At 51.3% G+C, this 14,116-nt stretch overlaps 1 protein-coding gene across 1 annotated transcript in view; it reads left to right on the forward strand.

The window, feature by feature from the left end:
- ULK4 (unc-51 like kinase 4) overlaps positions 1–14,116 on the forward strand; it is a 290,018-nt gene that overhangs the window by 269,861 nt on the left and 6,041 nt on the right. Inside the window, exon 36 of the mRNA XM_014534909.1 lies at positions 12,672–12,757. Within this exon, the coding sequence (XP_014390395.1) occupies positions 12,672–12,757 (86 nt within the window). The remainder of the gene's footprint in view (positions 1–12,671; positions 12,758–14,116) is intronic.

The raw sequence follows: 14,116 nt of genomic DNA on the forward strand, positions 1-14,116 counted from the left end.
CGAGCTACAGACACAGGATTCCCAACAAATGGTACCGACTGCCTGTCGAGGGTTCAGAACCCTGCGTGGCTGCCGTGAGCCAAGTCCACCAGACTCCGTTCTGGTTCACTCTGGTTACAGTCCTGTGTTCTAGGCCCAGGCCTATAATGAACTCGGCTACATCTGTGCCAAAACATGAGTAAGATTTAAGACCCGTGGTTGCCACCCATCTTTAAGTCCATGAGTCAGTCCCCCGGCTTTTTTAATTTTTATTTTTTAGATAATTACCTGTGCTTTTTGAAGAAAACTGTGACCACTGTGACTGAGCTGCAGGGTGGTGCTGGCCGTCCACCTGCTGTGCCACCTCAGGATGGCAACAGAGACGGAAACGTAGAGCACGCCGGTTTCCAACCGCCCAGGGAGGGCCAGATAAGCTTTGGACTCGTGAGCACTCAGGTGACTACGCAGGGACCCACTGCGGGCAAGATGGAGCAATGGGCGTCGATGTGCCCTCCCCACGGAACACACAGAAAGACTGCGTGTAGCAGTGGTTTCCCGGGCACTGGCCTGCAGGCTGTGGAAGGCAGGGGCCCCGAGGGGCAGCGCAGAGGGAGATGAAGCTGCGGTTGGCCGAGCTGACGGCCTTGAGAGTTTGCAGGCCAGGCAGGTGGAGGGCGAGCTGCGATGGAGCCAGGAGGTTCCTGGAGTTGAGGAGGCCGAGCCGAGAGTCCAGGAGGCAGACGCTGCCCAAGAACCCTGCGTGGGGAGGCCTGGGCTGTGTGGAGAGGTCCCCACGGCGGGCGGCAGGGCCCTGACCAGTGCGTGTGGGAGGCCCCCAGTGCTCGCCCAGGGCCAGCACGAGGCCTGTCCCCCCAGCCAGGCTGGAAACTGCTGGTTCACCAGGCGGGTGTGTCATGCACAGCAAGGTCTTGCCTCGGGGGTAGTGAGCGCGGACCGTGGACTGAGCCGTGCTCCAGACTCCCCCACCAGGAGTCCCTGGGACCAAAGCCCTGCATCCCTGTTGGGGTGCCCGGAGGCCGCTGGTGTGACGGCCACGTGGGGCCACAGCTCCCTTGAGGCCGGACCCCAAGCCTGTCCCCAGCACCGGCCACTCTTCCCCTCCTTGTACCACTCCCCCTGGATCCCCACGAGGACGCGGGCAGGGCCATGGAGGTTGGCCCGCTGAGCCTGCCAGAGCCTGGCACAGAGGGCTGCCCGGCTCTGATGGTGCCGGGAGCCTCTGACCTGCCTCCGTCAGTGTCATCCCCGGCCAATCGGACTCGCGTCCAGACGCTGTTTCCCGGGCAGCCAGTTCTGCTCCGCGCTGTGGTCCATCGGACTCGGCCCAGAGCGGGATGTTGGGTCCGCTGACTTCTGCTGGGAATCTCCCAACCCCATCCCCAACCCCCCACCCCCCCCACACACACAGCGCCTGTCAGAACCCGCTGTGCATGATGGGTGCTCTGGGTCAGCGGACCACTGACCCGTCTGTCTGAGGTGGAAGTCCAGAGACTTCAGGATCCCCTCCCTCCTCCGTGGTCCGGCCCGAGGAGGGCGGGCGGCGTCTCCGAGGACCTGCTCACTTCCTCACAGCGATCAATAGTTGTTAACAGGCTCCCGTGGTGTCTCTCAGTGTCTGACCAAGTCCCTCAATAGAAGTCACAGCCACAGGGGCGTGTGCAGCCAGCGGTCCGGCATCGGCCTGGGTTCCATCCATCGGCCTGCGTTTCACTCAGTGGTGCCTGACGGCTCTAATTGTGTGAACAAATGTGCTTTCCTTTTCCTTCCCGTGTCACTTCCTCGCAGTGTGACCAGTGGGGACTCGCGCCGCCCCGCGTGCTTCATTGGGTCCCAGCAGTGTCGGGTGACGCGGAAGACGCGCCAGGCAGAGGCGGTGACAGGCTCTGAGCTCAGACCCGGCTCTCCGCTGCCGCGAGGCTCTGACTTGACCCCTGAATCTAAGGGCCCGGCACGTGCAGGGTCGCACCAGCTGGTGTCCGTGGGCCCCTGGACGGAGCGGACAGGGCTGCTCGGGGCGCTCACCTCGGAATGAGTGGGACCCCTTTTCCGCCCGCCTCTCGCTAGACCGAGGGCCTCGGGAGCAGGTCGGGGTGTGAATTTTCTTCTCCCACCAGAGGCCTCAAACTTCGGCCGTACCTGTACTCACGTCCACGTGTTTTTATAGTTGGTGTTTCTTACTTAACTGTGTTGTGAGCGTTCCCTGTCGTCCTTATTCATAGTGACCGCCCCGGCAGAGTGGCTCAGTGGGTGGTGTGTCCTCATTCGGTGGCGTGAGGACTTGTCTAGCCTTGTTGACTGAAATTGCTCTATTCCCCCCACCCCCACACACACACACACATCCCTGCAATACGTAGTCCAGGGAAAGGGCTGGAAACCGGCACCGTTAAGCCCCTCATATCAAAGCCCCGCCATCACACACACACGCATGCACACCCATGTGTACACACGGACACACACGGACACGCGCGCACACACACCAAATTGAGTGATCCCTCGGCACAGACGCCTCAGTGTGAACGCAGACTCTTCCCAAGCTCGGCCGAGGGGCCTGTGGCTCAGGTTCGCACACGGCCCCTCCTGCCGGGACCCGCCTTCTCACACTCCCGTTGCACGCGGGTAGTTGCCACGCGAACAGTTTCCCTTTAGAGGAGGTGATCTCAGCGCGTCCGGGGTTGGCATCCCAGGGCCGCCGCCTCGGGGAGCATGTCGTGGCCGTGGTCTCGGCGCCGGGGGCGGGTCCTCTGGGGAAATGCCTCCGGTTGGTCCCATCGCTGCCGCCGAGGTCTGCCTCCCTAACTCTGCCAATTACAGCTGCTCTCTGGCTGGGGTCGTTGGCTGGGTCAGGCCTAAAGGTTTCCCAAACCAGCAGTATTGTCTTTACATTTGAAACTTACTGGACTTAATGGCCAGAAGCCAGTGTAATTATGAACAGTTTCTAAGCAAGAGGGGATTTTTACTGCCCCACAGAGAGCCGAGGGAGTTGGCTGGCCTAACAGGAAGAAGGGAGGTGGGTGATTTTCTTCTAGAAAATAACCCTGTCTCACATGGCGCGGGAAGGAAAAACATCCACTGCTCAGTGGCTCCCGCCAGGGCCTCGGGAGAGCAGGTGCCCACGGGTGCAGGCGGAGGAGGGCGGTGTCCGGCCGGCCATGCTGGGGAGCATGCAGACCCCAGGAGGAGAGAAAGGTCACGCGAAGGAGGAAAAGTCCTTCCCACGGGTGTCCTCACTGAAGGCAGCTCGCCTCTGCCTCCGAGCATTCAGGGTGCTCACGTCACCCTGCCCTGCTCGCGCTGTTCCAAGTCCAGGAGCGGCTGCGGGAGACTGCAGGCCCAGCCACTCCCTGGGGACCTGGGCTCCGGGCAGAACGGCAGCCTCCTCCTTACCTGCAGGAGGCGCCATCTCGCCTTCCCCAGCCAGACACTCCCGGCTCTCCCTCTGTGCGTCATTGTCTCCCTGTCCTGCGCAGCCCTCTTCACCCCGAGGAGGAGTCGCCATGTTCCGATGCCACGACTTCCCAGGGCCCCGTGCTGCCAGGTCTCACTGGGACTTACAGCCGAGCTGGGCTTCACGCAGAACAGGCAGAAGGCGCCACCGTGGGCCACCTGGTCACCAGGACGATGCTCCTTAGCCCCGTACCACTCAGTCCCCTCCAGAAGACCTTGTTCACGGGGATCGGGGCCAGATCTAGGGGAGCCAGGCTTTGTGACGGGGCCTGTCTTGGCAAGACCCCACCTCTTCCCTTGAGATGCCCCAGAGTGAGTTCCCCCGGGAGCCCCGTCACTCCCTGGGGATCAGGCCCGAGACAGGAATCCCTGGGGACACCTCTCGATGTCTTTTACCTCTGAGGCTCGGACAGGCCCTGGTCGGACAGGCCTTGCTTGGTTTTGTGGAGGAGCATTACGTCTCTGAAGGGCCCCAGGGAAGGCACAAAGCCCGCGAGGCAGCCGAGGGCTGTGCGGGAGGGTCGCTCAGCATCCTAGGAAGACGCGCTGAGCACCTGGGCTGTGCTCTTCCAGTCTCGCTCTAATCTGATGGGAAAGGTGGGGCCCTGGCAGCAGCTGGGGAAGTTTCTGGAGGGGCCAGAATGAGCAGCAGCAGGTAGCGGAGGGGAGGGGCTGCCAGATCCCATCCCGGCGTCCGTGGCAGGGGAAGCATGTCTCGATTCGCAGTGGGTAGAAATGGCTTTGAAGTAACAGAGGAACCTCAGCTGGAGAGACGGCAAAGTATATGTTAAGAGAACAAAATAAAGGGGCTGGGTGGGGAGGTTTGTTTTGGGGATTTAAACTCTCTGAAGTAGAGTTGTCATAGTTACCTGCTTGTTTTTACTTGTATTCCTGAGATATGAAGCCCATGGAATTAAAGTAATTCTCCCCCGTGAAGTTTGTGTCGGTGCCAACAGGCCCCTGGGCGGCCCTCCTGTGGTCCCCGTGGGCCCCCGATTTCTTTCCGCATCTCTCGGTGCTGCCTGGGCCTTTCCGGGGGAGCTGGTGATTAGAAAACTGGGGTTAACGTAGCTTCCTTAGCCACATGCACTCAGGACCACTGCGATCTAGACCTCCATCACGACACGCCCACGAACGAGGCCCCACCTGACTCGCGTGCAGCCACCGCTCGCATCCCCCAGACCATTTCTCCACGGAGCAGCTCGCCCGGAGCACGGATGGAGCTGATGCTGTGGCTCCCACCGTGAGCGGGTCCATCACGGGTCACGGTGATGGACGGTGGCAGCGCATCTGACGTACACGTTTTCCAGGCCTTCGATGAGGTGGGTGGGCACCAGGCCTGGCTCCGTCCCTCAGTGGCCGCTCTGTCCCGGACAGGCCACTGTCCCCGCTGTCCTTGCAGCCTCAGCTACACACGGAAGAGGCTGCGGCGTCAGGGTCCTGCCGCCATCGGGACATGGGACACGCCTGTGGTTAGTGTGCACCTGGGAAGCCGAAGTCCCCACAGGCGGGTGCAAAGCTACCACCTGCAGGTCGTGAGCCGGTGGGAAACGAGGGATAATTCTAGACACTTTCAGAGTTCCGGTTACACATGTGATGCCTGAATGCCGACTGACAGGTCACCATGTGGAAGGCCGAATGAAGCGACATATTTACCCCAAATACACGAGCAGCTTTTCTGTGTGTCGTCCGTCAGGTACACAGGAGGGGAGGCCCAGCTTCCCAGCTGGCTCCAGCTTCAACGTTCCAGTCATTTCCCCCGAGAAGACCAGGCTGTGGACGGTCCTGGCAGCAGGTGAGCCGCACGCCTTTGGCAGGACCCACGTTTCCCTCCGGATGGGTTTCACCGGGCGGCTCCCGGGCAGGCGTCTCGGCTGCGGCACCAGGTAGCGCTGGGGCTCCACATCCGGCCGACGGGTTTCGGCATAAAGCAGAGAAACGCGAGGCCGGCAGGGCTGTTTGCAGGAAACGGCCACCTGCCACCTGAAGGTTTTAAAATAATGAAACAAGCCCCCCTGTGGACTCTTCAGCGTCCCAGGAACCTCTGCTACAGTCTCACCTTCCTGCAAAATAAAATCGAGTTTGCTTGCCGGGGCTTGTGGGAACAACCGGGCCACTAGCAATGAAAGTCGTAACCACAGGAAGCGGTACTGTGTGTGCACCTCCGCCAGCCCCTGCGTCCTTTACTTCTGAAAGTCGCCTCAGCCGAGAGAGGTTGTCCAGGAGTCGCTTGGCCATGAACGCAGGCCCGCGGGGAGCATGCCTCCTGCTGATGGCAAGGAGATTCCTCTGTGGGTCTCAGTGTGCGGCCAACACTCTCTGCTCACGTAGCTCGAAGGAGAAGTAGGTGAGCCGCCATTTGGCTTTCGGGCAAGTTTAAATGGAAGGTTGAAGGCCACACTGTGCGGTGGATACAGCAGGGGCTTCTGAAGGAAGGTTGGTGTCCATCTCAATGTATACGCTTCAGTGGCCAAACTCGGGGAGAAAGGAGAAATTCACGCCTAAGGATCATTCCGTTCAAAGCCACTTGGAATCTGAATATTGCAAACTTGACTAATTGCAGAAAGCTGGTGCCGGAGGACAAAACAATTTAGCAAGGCGAATGGGAACTCCTGTCTTCTCAGAATTACCCAGATTTATCTTTATTCACATCTCATTCTACAGATCCAATCAGACGTATAAACCAAGTAGGGCACGTGCGTTCCTCGCTGTCTTTCCATTTCCCTGTCCAAGGACATCTCGGTCCCTTTCGCTCTCTAGTGACCAGGGTGTACGCTGCGGTGGACTTCCGCACGCAGCTTTTTACGTGGACATCAGTTCTCAGTTCACGTGGGCGGGTACCCAAGAGTATAGTTGCTGGGTTGTAGGATGAGGTTGTGCTTAATTTCATGAGGAATTGCCAAAGCGTCCTCCAAAGCGCGGTGCTGTTCTGCACTCCCACCAGCAGGAAGGGGGACTCGCTGTGGTCCTGCTGGCGTCTGTTATAATCTGTTATCATCTGTTACCGGAATAGGTATGTGGCTGAATTGCACTGCAGTTTTAATGTGTTTCCCTGATGGCCAGTGATATTGAGTATCTATTCAAGGGCTCATTTACCACCTACATATCTTCTTTAGTGAAGTGTCTATTCAGATTTTCTGCCTATTTTAAAAATTTGCTTGGTTATTGTTGAATTTTAAGAGTTCTTTGTAAGTTCTGGATAAAAGTCCTTTATCAGATACTAGAGGCCCGGTGCACGAAATTCATGCACTGGGGGAACGGGGAGGGGGGGGGGTTAGGTCTCTCAGCCCAGCCTGCGTCCTCTTGAAGTCCAGGAGCCCTCGGAGGATGTCCAACTGCCGTGGAGGTGGGAGAGGCTCCCGCCACCACCACTGTGCTCGCCAGCCAGCCGTGAGCCCGGCTTCTGGCTGAGCGGTACTCTCCCTGTGGGAGCGCACTGACCACTAGGGGGCAGCTCCTGCGTTGAGCGTGTGCCCCCTGATGGTCAGTGCACGTCATAGAGACCAGCCATTCTGCCATTCGGTCAATTTGCACATTAGCCTTTTATTAGATAGGATATGATTTTCAAATATTTTCTCTCCCAATCTGTGGCTTATTTTATTCTCTTATCAGTAAGTATTTTACAAAGAACAAAGTTTCTAATATTGACCAAGTCCAGTTTGTCATTTTTTTTTCCTTCCAGGGATCATGCTTTTTGTGTTGTATCTAAAAACTCATCAACACACCCAATTTCACATAGATTTTCTCCCATATTTTATTCTAGAAGTTTTGTAGTTTTGTGTTTTACATTCAGATCCGTGATGCATTTTGGATTGTGTTTTATGTAATTGTAAGAAATGTGTGCAGGTTCGTGTTTTTACACATGTGCCTCTGTGTTCTAGCATCATTTGTTCAAAAGCCTGTCTGTCCTTCACTCAATTATCGTTGCTCATTTGTGAAAACTATGTCTGGGCTCTCGACTCTATTCCACTGATCTCTGTAGCTGTCTCTCTACCAGCCCCACAACATGACGGTTACCATAGCTATATAGTGAGTCAGTTGGTTCCTCCAACTTTATTCTCCTTTTCAAAATTGTTTTAGCTATTCTAGTTCCTAAGACTTATAGATTTAAATTTTAGAATCAGCTAGTCTATAGCTACAAAAAAAAAATCCTGCTTGAATTTTGATAGGAATTGCTTTAAACCTAGATTTGGAGAAAATATCTTTACTATACTGGGTCTTCCAATCCATGAATATAGTATGTACACTTGTTTAGATTTATACCTTTGAACTTTGTCAGAACTTGCTTTGTGACCCAGCATATGGTATATTTTGAAAAAGCTCCATATACACTTGAAAAGAATATATATTTTGCAGTTATTAGGTGGGTGTTTTTCTCTACATATATGTAAATTAGGTCAAATTTGTTCATATTTGTATAAAACTTTTATGTCCCTGTTGATTTTTGTTGGCATGCTACTGGAGAAATTGAAAGGTATCCCACCATAATTATGGATTTGCCTAATTCTCACTTTGGTTCTGTCATTTTTTTGTTTTGTGGATTTTAAGGCTGGTATTAGATAGATTTAGAATTTAGACTTGGTATATTTTCCTGGTTGATCGATCTTTGAATAAACATAAAATGTCTCTGTCATTATGATTATTGCCTTAAAGTCTGCTTTGATAGTAGCTACACCAGATGTCTTTGGCTATTGCTTGTGTAGCATATCTTTTACATTAAGCTATTCTGTGCCCTCCTATTTAAGGTATTTTTCTTGTAAGCAGCATATACTTCTGTCTTACTTTCTCTATATCTAGTTTGAAAATCTTAGTCTTTTACTTGTAGTATTTGTTAAATCTACATTGAATGTAGATATTAATATATTTGGGTCTACATTTATCATATTACTCTTGATTTCTGCTCTTGTTTTCCTTTCCTCTTTGGCTTGCTCTTCTTTTTCTAGTTTATTAACACAAAAGCTTGGATTATTGATTTGATACCTTTCTTTTTTAATATAAATACTTAGTACTATGAATTTCCCTTTAAGCACTGCTTTAGCTGTATCCCACATATTTTGGTATATTACATAGTCATTTAATTTCAGTTAAGAATATTTTCTCATTTTCCTTGGGATGTCCTCTTTGATCCTAGGATTATAAGGAGTGTGTTATTTAATTTCCAAGTGATTGGAGATATATCTGTTATCTTTGTTATTGCTCTCTATTTAATTGATTATGATCAGAAAAATAATTCATATGGTTTCAGTTCTCTTAAATTAACATTTGTTTTATGGCCCAGAATATTGTACATGTTGGTGAATATTCCTGGATTCTTGGGGGGAAATGTATGTTCTGCCATTGGTGGGTTTAGTGCTCTACAATGTCAGTGAGATCCAGCTCATTGATAGTGTTGTTCAGCCCTCCTACATCCTGCTGATTTTTTGTCTACTCATGCTGTCTATTACTAGGAGAGTAATTTTTAAGTTTCTAGCTACAATTGTGGACTTGTCTGTTTTCCTGTTTTTGCTCTGTGTATTTTTAATTTCCATTGTTAGAAACATACACACTTATTGTTATAACTTCTTGTTAACAGAATCCTTTTATCAATGTTATATATCCCTAATTTTCTTTGTTCTGAAGTCTACCTTGCCTAATTGTAACGTAGTTTTCTTTTGATTCATATTTGCATAGTATATCTGTTTCATCCTTTTATCTATCATACTGTATACAAATTAAGTTGTTTATAGATAGTATATACTTGGGTAATATTTTAATCACTCAAAAAATCTCTTTTATTTGCTGCATTTAGATTGTTTCACTTAGTGCTATTCTTGATATGTTAGGATATAATCTACCTTTTTATTTGATGTCTGTTTTCCCCCCATTTTTCTTTTTCTTTCTTGCCTTTTTATAAAGCTCTTTAATTATTTTTACTAGCATTACATTTTATAATCTATTATATTTTTACTACCTAATGTATTTTTTTACTATCCCTGTGTAAGGTTTTTTTTAGTGGTTGCTATTGGAATTATAAAATGCTTTACTTTTCACAGTCTTCTTATAATCATGAATTATAATATAGAAACCATAATACTTTATAGGCTCCTTCCCCCCTTATGCTTCAGGGTTTTTAAAATATCTATATACAGCAGCACCCCATCAGACAATTTATATGTGTTGCTTTTCTATCATCAAGCATTATTTTAAAGAAAGAGAATATTCTATTACGTTTATTCAGATATTTACCCTTTCTGTTGCTCTTCCTTCATTTCTGATGTTCCACGTTTCCTCCTGGTATTATTTCCTTTCTCTCTGCAAAACAACTTTTAGCAATTCTTTTAAAACAGTTCTGCCTCCATTCATTTTCCTTCATATGAGAATGTCTTTATTTCACTTTAATTCCATAATATTTTGCTAGATATAGAATTCTAGTTTGATAATTCTTTTAGCACTTTAAAAATGTTTTGTCACTTTCTTCTGATCTCAGTGTGAAGAGAAATCCACAGTAATTCAAATCATTGTTCCCCTCTAAGTAATGCATCATTTTTTTTTTCCTGCATGCTTTCAACATTCCTTGGCTTCAAGTTTGATTATGAACTGCTTGGGTGTGGATTCGTTGGATATCTTGTTGGACATTTTCTCAGCTCCTTGAATCTATAGGTTCATGTCTTTCATCACACTTGGACTAGCGTTAGCTATGATTTCCTCAAATACCTTTTCATCCATTTATGCGGTTCTCTCATTCTAGAGCTCCAGTGACACAAACCTTTCGTTATTGTCCTACAGGTCCCTGAGGCTCTGTCCTTTGTGTTTTCAACATTTTTTCCTCTGTTGCTCAGATTGGATCGTTTCTATTGATCTGTCTTCAAGTTCGCTGCCTCTTTCCATTCTGCTGATGAGTCTATTCAGTGTGGCTTTTTATTTATTTATTTATTTATTTATTTATTTTTTAATTTTTTTATTGCTTAAAGTATTACAAAGGGTATTACATATGTGTCCTTTTTTTCCCCCACCCTTGACAATCCCCTGGCCTCCCCTATTTTTTGTTAATATATATTTTTTGGTTCTCTTTTATATTTTCTAATTTTTATAGTCTATTTTAATACTTTATTCTGTTTTCATACTGTTCTATTCCATTTTAATATTTGTTTCAAGAGTGTTATAGTCTATTTTAATACTTATTTCAAATGTTATTGTTTTAGCATTTTTATAATGCTTTGAAGTCTTTGTCAGATACTTCCAACATCTGTGTCATTTTCTACATATTGTCTTATGTGAGTTGAGACTTCTGTGGTTGTTTGGATGCCCACCTTTTGGATTTTATCCTGTTTTAAATATTACATTATAAGGCACTGTGTCTTGTTGAAACCCTACAGAGAATATTGATACTTTTATTTTAGTAAGCAGTTATGTTGGTTAGGTTCAGGCTGCAGCTTGGAATTATAAGTTCAATATCAGATTCAAAGCACTTGCAATGCTGTTCGGATCTCTCTTGTGTGTCCTCCAAGGGTCAGGCTGGGTTTTGAGTGTGCTGTTTGGACCAGTTCCACGCAAGCACAAGTTAAGGGTGAGCCTAGGAATTCATAAACAAGTTAATGAGGTTGCTTTCTCGAGCTCTTCCCGGTTCCCTGGGTCTCCCATTCTCTGCCTGGCCATACATCACTGACTTCCACAATTGCGGTATCTGGGCCAAGCAGTGGGAGGACAGAGAAGAGAGTTTTGGCTGCCACTGTTGCCGCCCCCACCGTCGTTATTGCCACCAGAACTGCTGGGGCCACAGAGAGCTGAGGAGAAGGAAGGAAAATACCCGAGTTTCATCTCTTCTCTCTGAGCTTTGGGGTTTCCTCTCCCTTCCCCAAGCCTGGCTTCTCCGGAGCTCTCTCCTCGCCCACAGTGCTCACTGCGGGGGTTGGATTGGTTGAGTCCTGCTGGCCTTCCTGGAAGGAGAGAAGTGGATCCGGTGTCCTTCCCCGCCTGCCTGTCGCTGTTTGCTTCTCACTGTTCTCCAGTAGCTGAGCTGTGTACTCTGTCCAGGTTTCATAGTTGCATTCGGAGGGAGAGCAGGGAAGCATGTCTCTTCTCTCTCAGCCAGAACTGGAGTCTCTGATATTGATTACAATTTTTATTTTCTAATTAACTCGTCTTTATGTGTTAGGACTATAGTTGGTGTTGTTCATAAGAGTCCCATTAAGTGGCCAAATCACATAATTTTCCATTAATTCTTTTGGCTTTGTTGATGCCTACACTTATGTCCATTTCACATGATGCTATTTTGGTCCCTTCCTTTGATTGTGTGATTCTCACTATATTTTCCATTTGCACCTTCTGACTAGCCTTGTGAGTAAATGCGGTCTTACTGTTTCTTTGGAACCTGTTGGGTGATTGTTTTGGAGCACACAGTCCCATGGGAGGGCTGGGCAGGGCAGTGGGTGTGGATGCAGCTCAACGGACCTGCATGAGGCACATTTTGGGGAACCTCACCGAAGGGCCCGGCCGCCAGTGTAAGCCTGTGCTCACCTCAGGCAGAACTGAACCACAGCTGGCATTCCCAAACGGCAGCCTCTGGAGCTCACCCAGTCGGGTGTGACTTCAGGGCATTTACATGCAGCTCTTTGAAGATGCAGGTCTTTGCAGCAAGCACACCCCATGCAGCTGAGCTGGCAGTGGGTGAGGCATATGTGGGGAGTGGGGTGGCGCAGGTGCGGAGTCCACCTGCAAGTTTAATGACCCCCGTGACCTTCCTGTCCCTGTGGCTAAGAAATTTCAGCCTCTTCTTAGAACTGGGCGATGGCAGTCCAGGCTGGGCTGCTAAGGTCAAGGGGAAAGGACACTTGAGCAGGGGGTCACCTGAGGCCAGCCTGGGGCCAGCCTCCAAGGGGGGACCATAGGCTCCGGCTCCCTAGGTCCTGCCGTGGTGACCCCTGCGTCTCCCTGAGCCCCGGTGACCTCACCTGTAAAACACACCGACGCTCACCGTGCAAGGCGTGGCTGTGGGAAAGAGGAGACGGCAGAGCCTTCCGCAAGTCCGGTGCCACCTGAGGCACCTCACCGTGACCGGGCACATCCCCCGCCCGAGACTCCCCAAGGGTCACCACCGTCTGCCTCTGTCCCCATGGTCAGCAACGTCCTGTGGGGTGGGGCTGAGGCTTGCTCCCCAAGGCCACAGGTAGCCCGACACTCAGGGTGCCCACCCAGTGGGCTGAGTCGGGGCTGGGCCCACTGACCACTGTCTTCTCCCGCCTTTGCAGGTCACCTCCAACGAGAAGCACCTGGAGAGCCTGAAGGGTGCGGGCAGCCTCCTGCGGGCGCTGGAGCGGCTGGCCCCGGCTGGCGGGTGAGTCGGCCCAGGAAGGGCCCGTGCAATCTATTGGGCTCAGCAAACACTGACGCACTCTTTTCTCTCCGCCTGTCCCCCCACTCCCTCTACACACCAGGGACCACCATCTCCCACTCGGTCATTGCCACTGAGGTCCCTCCCAGCGTGGGAAGCATGGTCGCTGTGTCTCTATCCCCTGGGGACCCCCACTGTCCAAATGAGGGGTGTCAACAGGAAGAGGGGTAAAAATCAGGATATCTTAGCCCCCCAATATCATATCTATAGGGGATAGAGGTGAGGAGGGGAGTGGACTATGACTAGCTGGGAGGGGACAACAGGTGGGAGATGGGATGAACCCCATAAGGTGGTCGGTAACCAGCCTGTGTACACGCACCCCCATGCCAGCCCGGGCCACAGGCGACATTACCGCCATCTGGCAGAGGGACTGGAGGTCAGGGAAGGGCTGGGCTCAGAACGACAGCTCAGCCTGCCCAGCAGCACCAGGCTGCCCCGCTTGGCCAGAAGGAAAACCTGGAACCTAGAGAGCAGAGTATGTGACTCCCAGAATCGGAGTGTGAGGTTAGCTCTGTCTCCACTCCCAGCTGTGCAATGTCTAGAACATTCTAGAACTGAGGGGCAGACCAGGCAGCGCTGTCACCCCGGAGCGCCAGCCCCACCGTCATGCGGATGCTCAGTGGGGTGAGTGCTGCAGGGAGGGTTCATTCTGCAATGACACGCACCCCTGCACCCCTGCACCTGAGAGGTGGTAGCAGCTGGTGGGGGTAGAGCTTATACTGTTTATGTGAATGTTAGTGCCAAGTGACAAAGGGAAACACAGGGATAAAGAGTTGTCCCCAGGCCTCCATGCTTCCCGCCGGCTGGCACTGCCTCACGGCTCACCGCTCACCGGTGTGGCGGCACCGAGCCTGGCAAGTGGTGGGGCTTGGGAGGTCTGAGGAGTGGTCAGTGAATGCAGTGACCCCGTGCTGAGGGAGGTAGCCAGAGTGTGGGGGCCACAGTCCTGAGCCCCCACTGCTGTCCGTCCCCACCCTGGGCAGAAGGCAGCCCCTCGAAGGCCTTCACTGCACATTTCCTGGTAGCTGTCAGCACCACAGGGTTCTGTGAAGTCTGTTTTCGGTGCTTTGGGATGGTATTAACTTGAAGAAATACATGTGATTGCTGAGGCGAGTCTGTGGTGGAGGCAGGGCTCCCTCCATCCTTTCTGTACTTAATCCTGGTTGGGTGGAGGAGGGGGACACCACCTCCTGGGCTACCCGCCCCCCGCTCGTGGTTCCTGTGGGTGAGGGAAGGGCAGGCTGACGTGATGGGAGGCCCTGCCTCACCATGGCAGCCCTGGTGTGAGGTGCAGACAAGGAC

Source organism: Myotis brandtii, unplaced genomic scaffold, assembly GCF_000412655.1.
Source record: "Myotis brandtii unplaced genomic scaffold, ASM41265v1 scaffold134, whole genome shotgun sequence".
In the NCBI taxonomy this organism is placed as follows: domain Eukaryota; kingdom Metazoa; phylum Chordata; class Mammalia; order Chiroptera; family Vespertilionidae; genus Myotis; species Myotis brandtii.